Below are 21938 nucleotides of genomic sequence, written 5' to 3' on the forward strand. Positions count from 1 at the left end.
GAAAGGATGACGACCTCCTATAAAGATTGGGTATAACACAAGTTCGCAACTACCAGTCATTCCGGCAGGACGTACATGACTGGGTTTCACGAGCCACGGATAAGATATTGCGTAGATATACTTTGACCCCATTTATTTTTCTTGGCATCCTCCAAAACCCACAACTCCAAAAGATTAGTGTTAATATTAAAACTACAAGCACCTAATTTACCCTTGTAGTCGATCAACGTTAAAGTGCAAGAATCTATCTTTACTGCTATGTCATCTTGATCAATGTTGGTAAAACTAAATTTCTCAGACCTAACATCAAAGCAAACGATGGTACCTTCCCCCTTATAGATCATTGCTGGATAATACAAAACACCATCGATGCATATCGCAGTATTTATCAGCACTAACAACAGAAACGACATCACTTCTGGTTTTGGATCTCTGAAGAAACTGCCATTGGGCCGTGAGCCCACCAAGAAATCTCCTTTGGGCCACGAAATGTCAAAGCCGAAGCCCATGTCGCAGCAACGGTCTTCTTCTCCAAATACAGACAAAACCAGAGCTGGCACCATGACGTCTTCGAGCTGTACGAACTCTGCTTCTCCCATAAAACTCAGCAATCGATTCTCAGCCCTTGATTCAAGCTGATGTTCATCTATCCGTTCAATCTTAGGGTTTCTTTATGTTTGTCCCTTTGTATAAATAGTAAGCTTAAGCATTGTAAAACATTTAAGCCGTAATGCAAATCAAAGCTTCAACTTTCGTTTCTATGTTTTGATTTTGCCTTCATGGTATCAGAGCTCATGGAAATAAGATCCATGGCGCCGTATACTGTCCCACCTCTCAATATTTCCAACTGTGTCACAGTCACACTCAATCAACAGAACTACATCCTTTGGAAGAGTCAGTTTGAGAGTTTCCTGTCAGGACAAGGGTTGCTCGGGTTTGTTACCGGCTCGATCTCTGCTCCGGCGCAGACTCGTTCTGTCACACACAACAATGTCACTTCTGAAGAGCCGAATCCGGAGTTCTATACTTGGCATCAAACGGATCAGGTTGTTAAATCTTGGCTCCTTGGTTCTTTTGCTGAAGACATTCTCAGTGTGGTGGTGAACTGCTTCACCTCTCATCAGGTATGGCTGACTCTTGCCAATCATTTTAACAGAGTCTCTTCATCTAGATTGTTTGAGCTGCAACGAAGATTACAAACTCTAGAAAAGAAAGATAACACAATGGAAGTTTTTCTTAAAGATCTGAAACACATTTGTGATCAGTTAGCCTCTGTTGGTAGTCCTGTTCCAGAGAAAATGAAAATCTTTTCTGCTTTGAATGGTCTTGGAAGAGAGTATGAGCCGATTAAAACAACCATTGAAAACTCTGTTGACTCCAATCCAAGTCTGTCTCTTGATGAGGTTGCTTCTAAGCTCAGGGGCTATGACGACCGTCTTCAAAGTTATGTGACTGAGCCTACTATCTCTCCTCATGTGGCTTTCAATGTTACTCACTCAGATTCTGGTTATTACCATAACAACAACAGAGGTAAAGGACGGTCAAACTCTGGGAGTGGCAAGAGTTCTTTCTCCACCAGAGGTCGTGGTTTTCATCAACAAATCTCCCCTACTTCTGGGTCTCAAGCTGGAAACTCAGGGTTAGTGTGTCAAATCTGTGGAAAAGCTGGTCACCATGCGTTGAAGTGTTGGCATAGGTTCGATAACAGCTATCAACATGAAGACTTACCTATGGCTCTTGCTACAATGCGCATCACGGATGTCACAGACCACCATGGACATGAATGGATTCCAGACTCAGCTGCTTCTGCTCACGTTACCAACAACCGTCATGTCCTGCAACAGTCTCAGCCTTACCACGGTTCTGACTCTATCATGGTTGCAGATGGTAACTTCTTGCCCATTACTCACACTGGTTCAGGTAGTATTGCTTCTTCTTCAGGTAAGATTCCTTTAAAAGAAGTGCTTGTTTGCCCAGATATTGTTAAATCTTTGCTATCTGTTTCTAAACTCACAAGTGACTACCCTTGCTCTGTTGAGTTTGATGCTGATAGTGTTCGTATAAATGATAAGGCAACCAAGAAGCTGCTGGTAATGGGAAGAAATCGTGATGGTCTCTACTCGTTGGAGGAACCTAAACTCCAAGTCCTCTACTCCACGCGTCAAAACTCTGCAAGTAGTGAAGTGTGGCATAGACGCCTTGGCCATGCAAATGCTGAAGTACTCCATCAACTTGCTAGCTCAAAGTCCATCATCATCATTAATAAAGTTGTGAAGACTGTGTGTGAAGCCTGTCATCTAGGCAAGAGCACTAGGCTTCCTTTTATGCTATCTACTTTTAATGCTTCTAGACCTCTTGAGAGGATCCATTGTGATTTGTGGGGTCCCTCTCCAACAAGTTCTGTTCAAGGATTCAGATACTATGTAGTGTTTATTGATCATTACTCTAGATTCACTTGGTTTTATCCCTTGAAATTAAAGTCTGACTTCTTCTCAACATTTGTCATGTTCCAAAAGTTGGTCGAAAATCAATTGGGACACAAAATCAAGATCTTTCAGTGTGATGGTGGTGGTGAGTTTATAAGCTCTCAGTTTCTGAAGCATCTTCAAGATCATGGGATTCAACAAAACATGTCATGTCCCTACACTCCTCAACAAAATGGTATGGCTGAAAGAAAACACAGACACATTGTTGAATTGGGTCTGTCAATGATTTTTCAAAGCAAACTGCCTCTGAAGTATTGGCTAGAGTCTTTCTTCACTGCAAACTTTGTGATAAACCTCTTGCCTACTTCATCTCTTGACAACAATGAGTCTCCATATCAAAAGTTATATGGTAAAGCTCCTGAATATTCAGCTTTACGTGTCTTTGGGTGTGCCTGTTATCCAACTCTCAGAGATTATGCCTCTACTAAGTTTGATCCAAGATCTTTAAAGTGTGTTTTTCTTGGATACAATGAGAAGTACAAGGGCTATCGTTGCTTGTATCCTCCAACGGGTCGAATTTACATTAGCAGACATGTTGTCTTTGATGAGAATACTCACCCATTTGAGTCCATTTACAGCCATCTCCATCCTCAAGACAAAACTCCTCTTCTTGAAGCTTGGTTTAAAAGTTTTCATCATGTGACTCCAACTCAGCCTGATCAATCAAGGTACCCTGTCTCTTCTATTCCTCAGCCTGAAACTACAGACTTGAGTGCAGCTCCAGCAAGTGTTGCAGCAGAAACTGCAGGTCCTAATGCTTCCGATGATACTAGTCAAGATAATGAAACTATCTCAGTGGTGAGTGGCAGTCCTGAGCGTACGACAGGCTTAGATTCTGCTTCTATTGGCGACAGCTACCATTCACCAACTGCAGACAGTTCTCATCCTTCACCTGCGAGGTCTTCCCCAGCAAGTTCTCCTCAAGGCTCACCGATTCAAATGGCTCCTGCACAACAAGTCCAAGCTCCAGTTACAAATGAACATGCTATGGTTACAAGAGGCAAAGAAGGAATCTCTAAACCAAATAAGAGATATGTTTTGCTCACCCATAAAGTTTCAATTCCTGAGCCTAAGACAGTGACTGAAGCTCTAAAACATCCTGGTTGGAACAATGCTATGCAAGAGGAAATGGGAAATTGCAAAGAGACTGAAACATGGACTCTTGTCCCATATTCACCAAACATGAATGTGCTTGGTAGTATGTGGGTTTTTCGAACCAAATTACATGCTGATGGTTCCTTGGACAAGTTAAAAGCTCGGCTTGTTGCTAAGGGATTTAAACAAGAAGAGGGAATTGATTACTTGGAGACTTATAGTCCAGTAGTAAGAACACCAACAGTAAGACTTATACTCCATGTTGCTACAGTTTTAAAGTGGGAACTTAAGCAAATGGATGTTAAGAATGCTTTTCTCCATGGAGACCTCACTGAAACTGTGTACATGAGGCAACCAGCAGGTTTTGTTGATAAAAGTAAACCTGATCATGTGTGTCTTCTCCACAAATCCTTGTATGGTCTGAAGCAGTCTCCTAGAGCTTGGTTTGATAGATTCAGCAATTTTCTCTTGGAGTTTGGATTCATCTGCAGCTTATTTGATCCTTCATTATTTGTTTACTCAAGCAACAATGATGTGATCTTACTGCTTCTTTATGTAGATGATATGGTCATCACAGGAAATAACTCTCAGTCCTTAACTCATCTCTTAGCTGCTCTAAACAAGGAGTTCCGCATGAAAGATATGGGACAAGTTCATTATTTCCTGGGAATTCAAATTCAGACTTATGATGGTGGCTTGTTTATGTCACAACAGAAGTATGCAGAGGATCTTCTCATCACTGCTTCAATGGCGAATTGTTCCCCTATGCCTACTCCCTTGCCACTGCAGCTTGATCGAGTTTCAAACCAAGATGAAGTCTTCTCTGATCCCACTTATTTTCGCAGCCTTGCAGGTAAACTTCAATATCTTACCTTAACAAGACCTGACATACAATTTGCTGTTAACTTTGTGTGTCAGAAAATGCATCAACCATCAGTGTCTGACTTCAATCTTCTCAAGAGAATCCTGAGATACATCAAAGGCACAGTCTCAATGGGAATTCAATACAACAGCAATTCTTCTTCGGTTGTGAGTGCCTATGAAAGTGATTATGACTTGAGTGCCTACAGTGACAGTGATTATGCGAACTGTAAGGAAACTCGTCGTTCTGTGGGTGGATACTGCACGTTCATGGGACAAAACATTATTTCCTGGTCCTCGAAGAAACAGCCTACAGTGTCTCGCAGCTCCACTGAGGCAGAGTATCGATCGTTGTCTGAAACTGCCTCTGAAATCAAATGGATGAGCTCTATTCTGCGTGAAATCGGTGTCTCTCTGCCTGATACACCTGAGTTATTTTGTGACAACCTCTCTGCTGTGTACCTCACCGCAAATCCTGCTTTTCACGCTCGTACAAAGCACTTCGATGTTGATCATCATTACATCCGCGAACGTGTTGCCTTGAAGACGCTTGTGGTCAAACACATTCCAGGTCACCTCCAGTTGGCTGATATCTTCACGAAGTCGCTGCCCTTTGAAGCTTTTACTCGCTTAAGGTTCAAACTCGGTGTAGACTTCCCTCCCACACCAAGTTTGCGGGGGTGTATCAGCACTAACAACAGAAACGACATCACTTCTGGTTTTGGATCTCTGAAGAAACTGCCATTGGGCCGTGAGCCCACCAAGAAATCTCCTTTGGGCCACGAAATGTCAAAGCCGAAGCCCATGTCGCAGCAACGGTCTTCTTCTCCAAATACAGACAAAACCAGAGCTGGCACCATGACGTCTTCGAGCTGTACGAACTCTGCTTCTCCCATAAAACTCAGCAATCGATTCTCAGCCCTTGATTCAAGCTGATGTTCATCTATCCGTTCAATCTTAGGGTTTCTTTATGTTTGTCCCTTTGTATAAATAGTAAGCTTCAACTTTCGTTTCTATGTTTTGATTTTGCCTTCAGTATTGTCCCAAAAAAAATGAATTGCACAACCTTGAATCTTTCTCCAAAAGAGTTTTTTTATTTTCAGTCCCTAATGTGAGAACTTGATACTCATTGGACAAGTGCTCTGAGCCAGTACGCAACCAGGTGATACACAACACTTTGAGCTGTTTCTCGATTGGATCATACCCAAAAGAATATCTTGCTTTATCACATAACCACTCTGACTTATTAATCCCCTTTAAACTTAGTTTCGGCAAGTTTGAAGACTCTCCTGTGATGGGATTATAAATCACCCCAACTGAATTATACTGACGACACAGTACCCGTCCGCAGACAGGACCACATATCTCATAGAACTTGGTGTTACCAGTGTTCTGATGAAGGGTGGCTACAAGAGACGAGTTCTCATCCGGATTGTGAGGCTGAGGTGAAGAGTAAAAGAACAAGATTCCTGCATATTCGATGGTGAAAAGGATCCGCGGAGCTGGGGACTTGATCGGGAACAACTGGTTGTAATTTGGACGGCGAATTATGGACGACCAGAGCTTCGATACGCAGCGACACTTAGCTTTAGACTTCAGCGGCAATCTCGATAAGATATTACTGATGAAGAGATCAACAGGGATCAGACCAAAGTATTCTATGTCTTTTCCAGGTGTTGAAGACGGTTTATTGGATCCACATACTGTTAAGTTTACGTCGGAGACGTACTGCTTCTGTTTTGTCATTGCGATGGACGAATCCCTAATTGTGTGACCAAAGTACGCGACTCTATCAGTTAAATATGGCTTACCCTATATGCTTCAACCTTACCCCATAAGATAGACTTTTTTAAGGCCCAATACCTTGAGTTTTAAGGTTAGTAAACATTTTTTTATCAAAGCTGATTTTGACACTAATATGATTTGGAGAAATTGACTAAACCAAGTCAAAACCCCAAAAGCGTGTTCTACTAACTTGTGTCCCAACTTTTTAAAAAATCTTGAACCAGTCTTGCTTCTAATCGACATTGTGTCGTGTGCGAGTGACAAATTCTTCAAAACTAATGGACCTCCAATCAGAACTCAACATCAAAAACCTCTCTTTATCTCAACTCATTCCTTTAAATAAAGCATCGATTTTCCCGGTTTTGATCAGTTCTTCTACTCTTCACAATCTTTGTCTTGATGTGAGAATCTTTTTCGTTTTCCTTTCTTCCCACGCAAAAAGTCTTGATCCAAATTCATTAATTAGGGTTTTCACTATTTTTCAGCGACATGGACGAAGAATCTGTTTCTAATGGTTCTCTTTTCAGCAAATTCGAAGGAGAAGAGACGATGGGAAAAGTTCTTCTATTCTCAATCGTATCGATTTTCACAGGGATTCTATTCCTCCTCTTGCTTCATCTCTACGCAAGACTCTTTTGGTGGCGTGTGGAACAACATTTCAACCTAAACCTAATCCAATCCGACGATCCTGGCTCCACAGTCATCGGACGTAATCCTCGACGACGTCGTTTTGTCTTCGCTCAAAGTCAAGAAGATCCTCTTCACAACGCTGGACTTGATTCTAAAATTCTCCAATCTATCCATGTTGTTGTTTTCAAGTGTACGGACTTCAAAGACGGGTTAGAATGCGCCGTTTGTCTCTCTGATCTCGTTGATGGCGACAAAGCTAGGGTTTTGCCAAGGTGTAATCATGGGTTTCATGTGGATTGTATCGATATGTGGTTTCAGTCTCATTCCACTTGTCCTCTCTGTAGAAACACCGTTGGTTCCGTGGAAGATACGACACATGGAGGAAGTGAGGGTTTACCTCAAAATCAAAACTTTGAATCAGGGCACTCGACTAATCAGCATAATCCATCTCAAGATCAGAGCTTTGTTCATGAGTTTTCGACAGAACCTCTGAGTTTTCCGACAAATGTACTGGTTTGGGGAGATCAGAATCAAGTTAGAAGTGCAGGCCTCGTTGTTACTGAAGAATCTCCTTCTGGAAATTTTGCAGCTTCGTATAACGATCATCAACAAGAATCTAGTAGTACCAGATCACAAGAAGTGACGGCGGTTGTGGTGGACATTCCGGATAATTCAAGTGAGAATTTATCCGAGAGAATCGACGAAGAAGAACCTAAGTCACCGATGTTCACAAGGTTAAGATTGCTTAAGAATGTTTTGAGTAGAGAGAAGACCAACAACAACAATGTTTGAATAAATAGGTAATCTTGAACCCATTCAAGAATTATCTCGAGAAATTTTGAATTGGTTATATATCTTTGTATATGAGAAGTGTGACATAAACATCCCATGTATAGTTTGATTTGATTCAAATCTACATTAGTTGTTTTCTTATAAGAGAGATGATGATTACGATGGTTAATATAGTTTGAAATCCAATTCTTGCAATGGCAAATTAAATAACACTATATGTCTATATGAAAAGTAATGGTTTATTTTAAGGAACAGATCAAGCAAGTCTCGACTTTATGAAGTTCTAAGCATAGGTGTCACATTCTCTACATAATCTATAAAGACATGAACTACAGAATGCTGAGATGCTTCAAATCCTCGTATTTCAACTCTACGAATAGTGTTCCTCTCGGGATTATAATAGAAAACGTAAAAAGGGTTGAAAAGAAAGTTCGAGGACAATACGATTTCACCTGTTCCATTAATCAGGCCAACAAAACGTAGATCAGGGTCATCAGGCTCCCATCACCCATTGGGGAATTTGTAAAAACGCTTCGACCATATATGTTAGTCTCTCTTACCAAAATATTACATATATTGTATAGAAGTATGTATTCCGGTCCAAAGCACAAACAAACAAAAAAAACTTTGGATTCTAAAACTGATTTTAGAGGACTACATTAACAAAAAAATATTTAAGAAAAAGCACAATTTTGTTTCTCAGCATTGGACCGGCCCTGGTAAATACGTATATATATGGATTTAGTATTTACATTAGCAGAAAAAATTCATATATCACGTGACCGTATCACATGAGCTCATTGCCCAAGAACGAATAATTGGCGACGAGAGAGTAGTCAAAAAGAAGAGCACATGATTTCACATAGACAATTCGTAAGATCATATAATAAAATATTAGTGAGTATGTAAAATGTATAAGCTCAAGAGCAAATTGTATACAATTACAATAAAGTATTAAGTTAAGTATATGCTTGTATAAATATCTCTTGAAATCGATACCATAATAAAACCCTAAAGACTTATCTTCACAACAACATCGAAACAAGCTAACTAGCTCAGAGCCGCCATGAAAGAAGCTTTGAAACTTATCGCTATTGTGCTATTGACTCTTGTTATTTTAACTTTATCGGGTCGACCCGCTCCCGAATCTGCGACACTAGTCGGGTCATCTTCTCGAGTATTTCGGAATCGCTCCAAAATGAATCCATTCGATCAAATAGACCCTAGTCTCCGGAAGATTCCACGTAGCGGCGCAAATCCTACTCAGAACAAGTAGCAACTCGTTATAACAGGTTTTACATATTGTACAAGTTTGTCTACACTATACATATATGCTAGATAGATTTTTAGATGGAAGTAATCAAGAAGAGATTCAGAGATCTCTAAAAATCTTTAAGTTTTTTTTTTATGTAATATATATATATATATATATATATATATATATATATATATATATATCAATTCCCTCTTTAGTATTTGGCCTTTGTAATCTCTTTTTTTGTTCTTGATAAAACTCACCTTGTAATATTGTTATTGTAATTTTGAATCGTGTTGACATTCAAGAGTAGAGGTGTTCTATATATCAAGTTTTTTTTATGAAGGAAATCTTTAAGTTCTATATTCTTTGGTTATCATCAAACTCAAAACAAGTATCGCAAAGATGTACGTACGAATTCTAGAAAATTGAAATAAAGACGTGCTATACAAATAGCAGATGTTGTTGATCAGTGTTGACCTTTTTTTTTTTCCTTTACAAAATAAAAATATTATGATATCATTCCTGCTAAATCCTCGTGAGTCGACATAAAGAATTACAAACACAAGAAGCCTAGTTTTGAAAAGATACGGCCAGGTCCATTTGTAATAATAGTCTTTTTGTACCTATGTAATTAGTAACTTCGACATTAATCTTACGGTTTTTAATTTTTTTTTTTTTTTACGTTTTTTTAATCTTGGGCCGTATATTTGTAGGTAAAGGTTTACTTAGTTATTGTAAGTATACTGTACCATATTCTGTATATTATGGATTGTTATGGTTCGTCAGATTTTATAGTATACATTGATGCGAAAAAGGTTCCAAAACAACCAAAAAGAAATAGAAAAATAAAAACCATTTTTTGTCCAAAACAATCCAATTCTAAAAGTTGTTTTTAGATTTCCTTGTGCTGTATATGAAAATGCCCAAACAGAGAAATAACTAGCAGAACCGTCCCTTGAACCAAGTGGGTCAAGCCCATGCATGTGGCCAATTAAAAAATTTCAGATCAATGTTAAATTGTTGGAGGACATTCAAACATAATATGTTACTGTTTCTCCTTACCAAAACCACACTTAAAACATCCGAGTTTATACTTATGCATCGATTCTGGAGTTTTAAATTTACCGCGCGCAAACTATCACTAACCAGATGAAATGTTTCATTTTTCGATGACGTTTTTATTTATGTCTCTATCTTTCTGTTCTGTTTTTTTTTTCTCTATTCAGAATTTCTCTTTTTTAAAAATATTCTTCATAAACTTATCATTTTTTGGGAGTTTTAATAGTGTATGAATTAAGGCCCCCTGACTAAATTTCGATATTCGACAATATTTATCAACGTAACGTCAATAACTTAACTAGCAAAACCTCCCTATAAAACTAGAATCTCTACCATATAGTATATAAAACGGAGTATATATATATTAAAAATAATTTCTAATAGTAAATGTGAACCAAACGTGCATGATAATTGATACATGTATCTGGAATGGAGAGCCACCATATAATGCCAGCTTTGGGATCAATTGATTGCAATCATTCTCTCTCGGATATAATTGCGTGTATATGGCTCTTTCTAGATTTCATGGAAGTTTCGCTAAAAACAGCTTATATACTTTTTGTGACGCTTCTAAAAAAAGACTTTAATAACATGTTGAAAGTTTATGCTTCTTTTTAAACAATTTGGGCTTTCATTTTAGAAACACAGCATTGCAAATACATATAACATATAGTTATTTCTGATATATTCTTTAAAAAAAAATCCCAAAAAACTATTGTAGAGCTGCATATTATTTTTTGTCTTTGAAAAGTGTTGCTTAAACTGATTGTTTTTATCATGTATATGATTTGGAAGTGATTAATTAAAATAAACAAAATTTTGATACTAATTAAATTAATTGATTTGGAAGTGTTTTTTAACTTGGAAGTGAAGTGATTAATTGAATTAAATATTAATATAGTAATATTTTTCGTGAAAGTATAGAATTTTTTTTTTCGAGAAATTAATAACAGTTCATTTACCATACTGAGAATGAATATGGTAATATAAATTTTTCATTTCGAAAAATACGAAATATGTTTAAATCATTTCTTAGTATAATTTGGTATATTGTATTGAACTGTTAAAAAAATGAAGGATAGGATGAACATTTTTCTCAAAAAATCCTAGGTTTGAAATTGATTCCTTCATTTTTGTTCTTAATTTAATAGAAAACTTGTTATAGTTTTTCCTGATTTTAAGGTTATAATTTTTAAAAATATCTATTCAACGAAATAATTCTTTTAATATTTTATATTTTTAATTATAATTTCTTTTATTATTATTTTTAATACCAAGGTAGTAAAACATTAGTAAGTTACATAATAAGTTAATTTTGAATGAAAGTTACACCACTCATCCTGAAGAATTAGTCTGATGGTAAAACTGGATCATCTCTGATTATCAATATAATAAATAAAATTGTACAGTATGAAAGAGGAAGAGAAAGATACTCATATTTATGTTTTAGGTAACATTGCATTAAATGAACAAAATTGTCTAGTAATTGAATTTTGCAAATAAACAAGGCGCGATCTACGGAGATATTTGCGATTATAAAATTCCACGTACATGTTTATAACAACAACAAAATGCAAAAATAATGGAGAAAATTTAATAATTTCATGATAATACGGAAATAATTACGACGATGATTTGTCAATGCATTCAACCACCCATAATTTTTCGGCGAAATAATTGATTTTCTATCAATCCAACAGAATCACAACGTTTTAATTTTCTATAACTCTAAAATTAAGAATCAAAGAAGGAACCAAAAGGATGGTATTAAGTACAATGATGGTTCTATTGTATTTTGGCTTTAAATTATTTTTTGGTAGAATAAGTTATTTTCTAAAATTGAAATATCTGAAGTCTGATCGATTTCGGACTTATAGCTAGTCCCAGAAACATTCAGTTTATATATATGGTCAGAAAAAGAAACTAGACTAAAACAGGAAAAAAAAAATGTCGTCGTCGTCGTCTCTAATAATTAAGTTGAATTTGGCTTAGCTGAATGTTTCTGGCGTTGTCCAAATGTGGGTGCCCAACAGGCAACGCTCACGTGGTTCTTTCTCAATACCCCAACATTTATATGTATAAGTTATCCTCTTCTTCTTAATATACTTATGCTTCTTAATACGCGTGGGTTAGTTTATTTGTGTCACCAAAATATTTTTGAAAACGAGACTAGCTAGGGATAAAACGTCTTTGTGGATGAATAATGAAGTTAACATATATAAGAAACCATGGGATTTTAACAAAAAAAAAAAAAAAAAACATGGATCCCGTGACAGTCTGCGCGCGCGCGCGCAGCATAGTAGAGGCCAAGAGCGAATGTTATTTGATTCACTTTTGTTTGGTTCTTTTGTCAACATTCACTCTTTATTTCGATACTCTTGCTTCCGTATCATGGATTTTTTTATTACGTTGACAACTAGAATATATGTTTTATTTTTTTTGAAAAAGATACTATATGTTTTATCGTTCAAAAAAGATGAGTCAAGTACTACAATTTACCTATCATTTTTTTTTTTTGTTAAACCATAACTTTCAAATTGATCCAATGTTTCAGGACACTTACTTTCAAAGTTTATCAACACCTATTGCATTTTATTTTCTTAAGATATTAAATTTTCTGTAATTGTTTATCTAAAGCATGGTTAGTATTCTGATTTTTTGACAAAAGGAAAATAACGACAACATCACTAATATTTCAACGTTCCTTTTTTTTCCTCCACAAAATTCAACGTTTCATTTTACGCGCACAGATTTTTATTTTTTCTATGTATATTTTGTAACGATTTTTTTAAAAAAATATTTGTAATAGTTATTAGTATATGCTAAATATTGAATACAATTAATTTGCTAATTTCCTTTGTAGTTGGTCATGACATGATATCTATTGGTTTATGCTAGTTTTATTGTTATTCAATTTTAAACTCAAATAATGCATATTATTGATGAAAAGATATACTACAATATTAAACAAAAGTTAACATAGTTACTGAGGAAAATGGAATACGGAGAAATTAAGAAATGATATATTATGTGCTATATTATTATTAGTCGCAATGATATCTTTATAATAAAACACCTATTAAAGAATATTTGTCGTTTCCAGTTACATCTAAGATATATAATATATATTTTTTTCCTAGCATAAATTCCCGGAAACAGCATGTGATGAAGGAATATATCTTGAAGTTTATAGTTGTTGACCAAAAAAAACATTAATTCTATTATTTCTATAGTTATAAATTTAGTTAGAGTATGAAAAACAACACCATCTTATTCATGATAAACACAAGACGTATAAACACGACAAAAATTCTTTAAGAAGAGTTTTATTTCGATATGATTCAAAAAGTTTCAAAAGCTGTTATAGTTCGATTTCGGTGTGTTATCCATATAACTAAAAAGTTGGACAGCTTTCATTGAAATATACTACTCAAAGAATAAGAAATTACTAGATTTATTATGTTGTCTCATCATGTTTATGACTTATATGAGTATCAACGTGGATGAAAGTGGTCGCTTCTTCCTCATCGGAAATCAAAATACCGCATGTTCATACAAATCAAGAAAATTATAATTTACAAATATTGTAAAGAGCTAATTATTTTATAAACATAGGATATCAAATGTGGACCTAAAAAAGTTTGAAAATGCACCACTCAAATAATTAATGCATACAGCCAAGCAAGTAAAACATTAGAAAGACAAAAAATAAATACTTTTAAACAATTTATATTATATAGTTTTTCATCTCAAAACTCAACAATATAAACCCTATTCCACCATCTTCTATTCCCTCACAAACAACAACATTGTTAAGAATAATGGCACCAATCAAAGAATTCATATCCAAATTCTCAGATTTCAAAAACAACAAGAAACTCATTCTCTCCTCCGCCGCAATAGCCTTGCTATTATTGGCCTCCATAGTCGGAATCGCCGCCACAACAACAAACCAAAACAAAAACCAAAAAATCACAACTCTATCTTCGACATCACACGCCATTCTAAAATCTGTTTGCAGCTCAACACTATACCCGGAGCTCTGTTTTTCCGCCGTGGCAGCCACCGGAGGAAAAGAGCTGACGTCACAGAAAGAAGTCATCGAAGCGTCACTTAACCTAACTACCAAAGCCGTGAAACACAACTACTTCGCTGTCAAGAAGCTGATCGCGAAGAGAAAAGGTTTGACACCGCGTGAGGTCACGGCGCTTCACGACTGTTTGGAGACAATCGACGAGACGTTAGATGAGCTCCACGTGGCGGTGGAGGATCTTCATCAGTATCCTAAGCAAAAATCTCTGAGGAAACATGCCGATGATCTCAAAACACTAATCAGCTCAGCCATTACTAATCAAGGGACTTGCCTTGACGGTTTCTCTTACGACGACGCCGATAGGAAAGTTCGTAAGGCGTTATTGAAGGGTCAGGTACGTAAATAGTTTTACTCTTTTAAAAGTTTAGATTATAGTATTATCTTCGACATACGACTTACTCGGTAAAATAATGTAGTGATTATAGTTGGTCCATAATTAGAGCACTTAACTCTTCAAATACGTACCCAAAACATTTGTTTTACTAGGAAATCTTTTAATATGTAACAGCTTTATAATATTGAACGGTATCAAAACAGGTACACGTGGAGCACATGTGTAGCAACGCATTAGCAATGATCAAGAACATGACAGAAACCGACATAGCCAACTTTGAGCTAAGAGATAAGTCTTCAACCTTCACCAACAACAACAACCGCAAGCTCAAGGAGGTTACCGGCGACTTAGACAGTGATGGATGGCCAAAGTGGTTATCCGTTGGAGACAGAAGGCTTCTTCAAGGGTCAACAATTAAAGCAGACGCTACGGTGGCGGATGACGGAAGCGGTGACTTTACAACGGTAGCCGCGGCTGTGGCTGCGGCGCCAGAGAAGAGTAACAAGAGGTTTGTGATACATATAAAGGCAGGAGTTTATAGAGAGAATGTGGAAGTGACGAAGAAGAAGACGAATATAATGTTCTTGGGAGATGGCCGTGGCAAAACTATTATCACTGGAAGTAGAAATGTCGTCGATGGAAGCACCACTTTCCACTCCGCTACTGTTGGTAAATACTGTTCTTCTTTGATTTTATTTTTAAGGAATTAAGTAAACAGTAGTATCACGTAATAGCTAACAACACATACTGACATACACATTTGTTTGTATGTAAAAAGAATGTAATAATGACGCATGTGTAACGTTTTGTTGGTAGATGATAACGTAGACACGATCGTAACTCATTTCCACGGTTAAATGATAGTACTGTTTTCTATTGACTGTAGCTGCCGTCGGCGAGAGGTTTCTAGCGCGTGACATCACATTCCAAAACACCGCCGGTCCGTCGAAGCATCAAGCGGTGGCTCTCCGAGTCGGATCAGATTTTTCCGCTTTTTACCAATGCGACATGTTTGCTTATCAAGACACACTTTATGTCCACTCAAATCGTCAATTCTTTGTGAAATGTCACATAACCGGAACCGTCGATTTCATCTTCGGAAACGCAGCCGCGGTTTTACAAGACTGCGATATAAATGCACGCAGACCAAATTCCGGTCAGAAAAACATGGTTACCGCCCAAGGACGGTCTGATCCGAATCAAAACACGGGGATTGTGATCCAGAATTGTCGTATTGGTGGCACGTCGGATCTTTTGGCCGTGAAAGGAACGTTCCCGACGTATCTTGGTCGTCCTTGGAAGGAATATTCACGGACGGTGATAATGCAATCGGATATATCCGACGTGATCCGACCCGAAGGATGGCATGAGTGGAGCGGGAGTTTTGCGTTGGACACTCTAACTTATAGAGAGTATTTGAATAGAGGAGGAGGGGCAGGAACTGCAAATAGAGTGAAGTGGAAGGGCTATAAGGTAATTACAAGTGATACAGAAGCTCAGCCATTTACGGCTGGTCAGTTTATTGGTGGTGGAGGCTGGTTAGCGTCGACCGGTTTTCCTTTCTCGTTAAGTCTTTGAAATTAAAAGATTGACTTATTATTTTAATAAACATTGTATTTCTCTATCTACATGTATCATTAAATCGATGTTCATATATGATTCTCAAGTTGAACCAAGTCAATGCATAACTCGGGCTGGTATAGTTTTAAGGCCTAAATAACCGGACTTTACGGGGTTTATTGGGTTGATTACTTGATTCTAATTCATAAATTAAGATAAACCGGGAATCAAACACAATGTTGGTGTTGTGTCACTTGTCGGCATTAAAGCCCTAAAGAGATAGAGATAGGGACGCCACATGTTAGAGACGCACATGGCCATTTTAATATTTGCTAAGATAATGTTCTTTGTTTTCTTTTAATTTGTAGACATTTTCATGTGTTTTTTTTTGGTTCTCTCCAATGTGTATGCTTGAAAAATATACCGAGGAACCCATAGAATTGTAAAGAATGTTCGCTTTCTATGGACCTACTACGGATGTAGACGACTTTGACATATACATAATACATAAAACCATTTTTTGTCTTTAAACCAAATTACAATATAATCAAGTTGATTAATCAAAATAATTACAACGTTATCATGAATCTTCACATGCAAGATCCTACACACACACTTAGACGACAAGAAGTCACCGTGGAACAAGCGCGTCACGTTCATCATTCACATTTACTTAATCCCACTTAAAAAGGCAAACAACAACATGTCTTCTCTAACATAAACAACAGAACATAACAAAGCCCAAACAATCTTAGTAATAATCCCAAAAACCAGAAAAAAAGGAGCTTTGCTTTTGTAGGAATTAATGGATTCAGTGAACTCCTTCAAAGGATATGGAAAAGTAGACGAAGCTCAAGATTTAGCATTGAAGAAAAAGACAAGAAAACGTCTACTTCTACTATCCATCTCCGTCGTAGTTCTCATCGCCGTAATAATCGCCGCCGTAGTCGCCACCGTCGTTCACAAGAACAAAAACGAGTCAACACCGAGTCCACCTCCCGAGTTAACACCATCCACTTCACTCAAAGCCATTTGCAGTGTAACTCGTTTCCCTGAATCTTGCATTTCAAGTATCTCAAAGCTTCCATCTTCCAACACAACAGATCCAGAGACTCTATTCAAGCTCTCATTGAAAGTAATCATCGATGAGCTTGATTCGATTTCCGATTTACCGGAGAAGCTATCGAAAGAGACTGAAGACGAAAGAATCAAATCTGCGTTAAGGGTTTGTGGAGATCTGATCGAAGATGCTTTAGATCGACTCAACGACACTGTTTCCGCCATTGATGACGAAGAAAAGAAGAAAACTTTGTCATCTTCCAAAATCGAAGATCTCAAAACTTGGCTAAGCGCAACGGTAACAGATCACGAGACGTGTTTCGATTCGTTAGATGAGTTGAAACAGAACAAAACAGAGTATGCGAACTCGACGATTACTCAGAATCTGAAATCGGCAATGAGTAGATCAACGGAGTTCACAAGTAACAGTCTTGCAATAGTATCGAAGATTCTTTCTGCGTTAAGCGATTTGGGGATTCCGATACACAGGAGAAGAAGACTGATGAGTCATCATCATCAGCAAAGTGTGGATTTTGAGAAATGGGCACGACGGAGGTTGTTGCAAACGGCAGGTTTAAAGCCTGATGTGACGGTGGCGGGTGATGGAACCGGTGATGTGTTGACTGTGAATGAAGCGGTGGCTAAGGTGCCGAAGAAGAGTTTGAAGATGTTTGTGATTTATGTGAAGAGTGGAACTTATGTTGAGAATGTTGTGATGGATAAGAGTAAATGGAACGTTATGATTTACGGTGACGGCAAAGGGAAGACCATTATTTCCGGCAGCAAGAACTTCGTCGACGGGACTCCTACTTACGAAACGGCGACGTTTGGTGAGTCCTCTTCTTCCCTTGTTCCTTATTATTATCTTTGATTAAGTTGTTAAGATTAGTGAAGAGGTCAAATTTGATTTGGTTTAGGTAAGAACAAAAAAGACTTGACATTGTTACATAGTTTACCAATTTAGCTATGGTTGTTAAGTTTCTCTTTTGATGCAGCTATACAAGGCAAAGGATTTATAATGAAGGATATTGGAATCATAAACACCGCGGGAGCAGCAAAACACCAAGCTGTGGCATTCCGATCAGGCTCTGATTTCTCAGTCTATTACCAATGCTCATTCGATGGTTTTCAAGACACTCTTTACCCTCACTCCAACCGCCAATTCTACCGTGACTGCGACGTTACTGGGACAATCGACTTCATTTTCGGAAGTGCTGCGGTCGTTTTCCAAGGCTGCAAAATCATGCCTCGCCAGCCTCTTTCTAACCAATTCAACACCATAACCGCTCAGGGCAAAAAAGATCCGAACCAAAGCTCGGGGATGTCGATTCAACGATGCACTATCTCCGCAAACGGCAATGTGATTGCTCCCACGTATCTTGGCCGGCCGTGGAAGGAGTTTTCCACGACGGTTATTATGGAGACGGTGATTGGAGCAGTGGTTCGACCGTCCGGGTGGATGTCATGGGTTTCTGGAGTTGATCCACCAGCAAGTATTGTCTACGGAGAGTATAAGAATACGGGCCCGGGTTCAGATGTAACGCAGAGAGTTAAATGGGCTGGATATAAACCGGTTATGTCGGACGCCGAGGCTGCGAAGTTTACAGTGGCTACGCTTTTACACGGAGCTGATTGGATACCGGCAACAGGAGTGATCAATCAGCTATCTTAATATAGTGACAATACAATTGGATTCGTAGCTTGTTTTTGAAAACATCCGGTTGTGATCTACTTTATATTTGTTTGACACTTATGCATGATCTGTAATTTTTTCCAACATAGTTGTATTTTGTGTATCCCCTAATACGATATCTTCTTGATGTAGAACTATCAAAGCTACTCGCTTTTTGTAGCTCACACCTTGAACTCGAATTATAACACAACGATGATACTGTTACTAACCATTACTCACCTTCATATCCTTGTCATCGGGACATTGTCGACGATGTTACTAACAAACGGGATGATCATAAATCCGATAAAAATCTAATTATCTGATGGCGATTAATTAGGAGCCGGCTCCTAAACAAAAATCTAACTCAATACTAATCTATCCACACTAAACAAAACCAGAATAAACAAGATTAACTTGTGGAGCAAGCCAGAATAAATCTATCCATATAGTCAGGACAAAGCCAAGTCGAAGAGCAAGTAACAAAACGTAAGTGGTAGGAAAGGAAATTTTATAAGTCACAAATCCGAAAGGTTATTGAATGACATGGGAGCCAAAAGATTCTCTTACACAACCGACTAAAATGTGACATGATCCTCAATCTAACAGACAAAAGTAACAAGTTTTGTGACACAAGCTGATAGGTAAATTACCCAAATTGAGTTTTTTCAATCAAAGACGAGCGATGACTGCTTCGACTTCTTGTGGAGTGTAGAGATGATAAGCTGGTGCTACCTTGGCAATATCCACGTTATTTGGAGTCACCTATCACCAACCAATACAATTAGATTGAGCAAGAACTTCTGTTTACAGTTTTGGATTGTAAAATTTGTACCTTTTCTTCCATAACTTGCTTTAGGATAGATACAGCGATAGTCTCAGCTTCTTGTAGAGACAAATCCTGCAACAAGTTAATGAAACTAAAGGTTTTAATGGCAAATAAAGTGATGTAATCAAATAATTTATTGAAAAACAATTGGGAAAAAGTTCAAGTTACTTTGTTGAATTGCTCTTGAAGAGAGCTATCAGCTCCTTCAGAACCTGAACCAATTGCCTTTGCATTGCACTGCCAGAATGTTCCTGAAGGATCAGTGTAGTACCTGTAACAAGACAGAGTCATTTACAAGAAGATAAACTAACTTACACAAGTGAACCATTTCAGTAGAAGAAATCCAACTGAAGGAGAACTTACAAGCTTGGTCCATTTTCATCATGGCCAGCAATGAGAAGAGATACTCCAAACGGCCGAGACTGTAGTCACATTAATGACAAAGAGAATCAGTACACACAATACAACGACTAAATATGGATATCCAACTTATCAAGGTTTTGTTCTAATCAGTAATTCCAATTTTGATTATTACCATTGATTCTTCCTCTCCTTCACCAAACCGTAAAGCCAGATCACACAGTGCTTGTGTTGTGGACTCTACAGTCATCGGCTCACCATACGAGAATCTATGGTTCTGTACAAGAGCAAAAGAAGCCGTCAATAACACATAAAAGACCTGTTGAAGCTAAAAGAAAAGACCCTAGAGACAGAAACCTTACTTGAGTTTCAACTCTAGCATGCTCAACAAGTGTGCGCGCGTCAGCAATTAAACCGCTCATAGCACAACCAATATGGTCATCAATTTCCATAATCTTCTCCACACTGCTCGGTTCCTGGGGAAAAAGAAAAAGCATTTAACATATACTGAGAAAGCTAATATCACCATAACTAACATAGAAAGCTTATATGCTTCTGCTTGATCATATCATCAGATTCAATTCAAATTGTTCCAAAATAGTGAATCACAAGAAAAATTCTGAAAAACATAGAATTCAAAGTTAGCAAGCAAACCAGCAATGGCGACGTGATACGCTTCTCGACAGCAAGCACAACTCCTTCTTTTGTCTTTACTCCAATTGCAGTAGAACCAAGCTGCAACAAAATTCAACACTCATCAGAGTCTCAACAAAATTCAACAATCCCTTTTACAAATTTGAAATGCAAACTACATCGATTAAACAAGGAAATGTGAGCTAGAACTTGTGCAAATAAGCTAAAGCAATCAAAGAAAACCGTAAATCAACCATTACCCTTTCTTCAAAATTTCTCGATTTCCATAGGAAACTAACAAATTGAGGAATCGAAAAGTTACCTTGATAGCTTCAATGGCATATTCCACTTGAAATAGCCTTCCTTCTGGAGAAAAAGTGTTCACTCCTCTGTCATACTCAGTTCTTCGCACAACAAAATCAGAAACCACCATAAGCAAAACAAACGATTGAAGTAAAGGAAGAAAATTTCAATGAACCCAGAAGTAGATAGAGATACCTAGTGAGAAACATCTTCTTCTTCTCTTCCGATTTCGATCTGCAAAACCTCTTAAAGTCCTTCGCACAACGGAATCAAAACCCTAGAAAAACAACGGATCTGAGTTAATCCAGAGATTCAGAGAAAATAAAAATCATCACAATGAACTTGTTGAGAGTATAGAATCAAACCAGCTAATTGATCTGCGAATCGGAGAATAAACAGAAGCTTTTGCTCTCTTTTTAGCTTTCAAAGACGCACTTCTTCTTGAAGAACAAGTTAGATTGTTTCTAAACGCAGCGTTTTTTATAATGGGCTTTCATGGGCCTAACTATATTAAGCCTGGGTCACCCAATTAGGCCTTTCTTTGTATTTTTGAAAAATTATGAGACAGCTATAGAACTGACTGGAATTTGAACATGTTCCAATTTATCTCAATGTCAGAAGTTAAGTGTAACAATAAAAGAAAAAGACAAAAATTGGCAGTCCAGGTTATTATTTTTTTGCTGTACACAAATAAATGTTTTTTTTAGAAATAATTAGTTTTAGTGAATAAAACCAAACAGAAAAGTACAAAATAATTGAAAGAGTGTTGTCTCGTAAAAGTATGGGAACGATGAAAAGCTGTGACTTGTTGCGAGACTTCTTCTCCTTCCAGACGCAAAAGTTTGTCTTTGGTCAGTCTCTCTTATTTCTCTAAACACTTTTGCATGATAACAACTATTCGAATTTCGTTACTAAAAGACAACAAGAACAAAACTCCTTATATATATTAATGGAAATAGTCTTCACTAGTGTTTGTGTTTTTTCCTACCAATTTTAGAACTCCAAAAAAAAAAAAAAAACTTATATATTCTAGTGATTTGTTCTAGTACACTTATGTTTAGGTTTTGGTTTCGATCTCTTTCGATTTAGGCTTTAAAATTTCTGTTTTGTAATGTGTTCATGTTTCCCC

At 37.4% G+C, this 21938-nt stretch overlaps 5 protein-coding genes, 1 long non-coding RNA gene and 1 pseudogene across 8 annotated transcripts; 5 read left to right on the plus strand and 2 right to left on the minus strand.

The window, feature by feature from the left end:
• Positions 1-809: 809 nt before the first annotated feature.
• Positions 810-5378, plus strand: AT1G53810 (annotated as a pseudogene; the record flags this gene model as incomplete). The annotated part of the gene is made up of 1 exon: positions 810-5378.
• Positions 5379-5474: 96 nt separating this feature from the next.
• Positions 5475-6188, minus strand: AT1G53815 (F-box family protein; the record flags this gene model as incomplete). Its single annotated transcript, NM_202291.1, has 1 exon — positions 5475-6188. The coding sequence occupies one exon, from the start codon at positions 6186-6188 to the stop codon at positions 5475-5477; it is 714 nt and encodes a 237-aa protein (NP_974020.1).
• A 528-nt stretch (positions 6189-6716) lies between these two features.
• Positions 6717-7649, plus strand: AT1G53820 (RING/U-box superfamily protein; the record flags this gene model as incomplete). The annotated part of the gene is made up of 1 exon (NM_104259.1): positions 6717-7649. One exon carries the CDS (start codon positions 6717-6719, stop codon positions 7647-7649), a length of 933 nt encoding a protein of 310 aa, NP_175785.1.
• Positions 7650-8695: 1046 nt separating this feature from the next.
• AT1G07937 lies at positions 8696-8943 on the plus strand. Its single transcript, NR_139339.1, has one exon. It is a non-coding gene; the product is annotated as an other RNA (long non-coding RNA).
• Positions 8944-13747: 4804 nt separating this feature from the next.
• PME2 (pectin methylesterase 2) lies at positions 13748-16204 on the plus strand. The gene is made up of 3 exons (NM_104260.5): positions 13748-14393; positions 14597-15062; positions 15280-16204. The coding sequence occupies exons 1-3, from the start codon at positions 13788-13790 to the stop codon at positions 15969-15971; spliced, it is 1764 nt and encodes a 587-aa protein (NP_175786.1). The 5' UTR covers positions 13748-13787; the 3' UTR covers positions 15972-16204.
• A 320-nt stretch (positions 16205-16524) lies between these two features.
• Positions 16525-18916, plus strand: PME1 (pectin methylesterase 1). The gene is made up of 2 exons (NM_104261.3): positions 16525-17842; positions 18008-18916. The coding sequence occupies exons 1-2, from the start codon at positions 16759-16761 to the stop codon at positions 18682-18684; spliced, it is 1761 nt and encodes a 586-aa protein (NP_175787.1). The 5' UTR covers positions 16525-16758; the 3' UTR covers positions 18685-18916.
• Positions 18917-18981: 65 nt separating this feature from the next.
• PAE1 (20S proteasome alpha subunit E1) lies at positions 18982-21303 on the minus strand. 2 transcript variants are annotated; one of them, NM_104262.3, is made up of 10 exons: positions 21175-21303; positions 21005-21086; positions 20829-20910; positions 20528-20608; positions 20236-20349; positions 20049-20150; positions 19877-19935; positions 19682-19784; positions 19520-19585; positions 18982-19449 (listed from the first exon to the last, which is right to left on the minus strand). In NM_104262.3, exons 2-10 carry the CDS (start codon positions 21016-21018, stop codon positions 19357-19359), a joined length of 714 nt encoding a protein of 237 aa, NP_175788.1. In that variant the 5' UTR covers positions 21019-21086; positions 21175-21303; the 3' UTR covers positions 18982-19356. The 2 variants fall into 2 exon arrangements, with proteins under 2 accessions (NP_175788.1, NP_001077717.1); NM_001084248.2 differs by lacking the exon at positions 21175-21303 and having other exon boundaries at positions 21005-21174.
• Positions 21304-21938: the final 635 nt, after the last annotated feature.

Source organism: Arabidopsis thaliana, assembly GCF_000001735.4.
Source record: "Arabidopsis thaliana chromosome 1 sequence".
Taxonomy (NCBI): Eukaryota; Viridiplantae; Streptophyta; class Magnoliopsida; order Brassicales; family Brassicaceae; genus Arabidopsis; species Arabidopsis thaliana.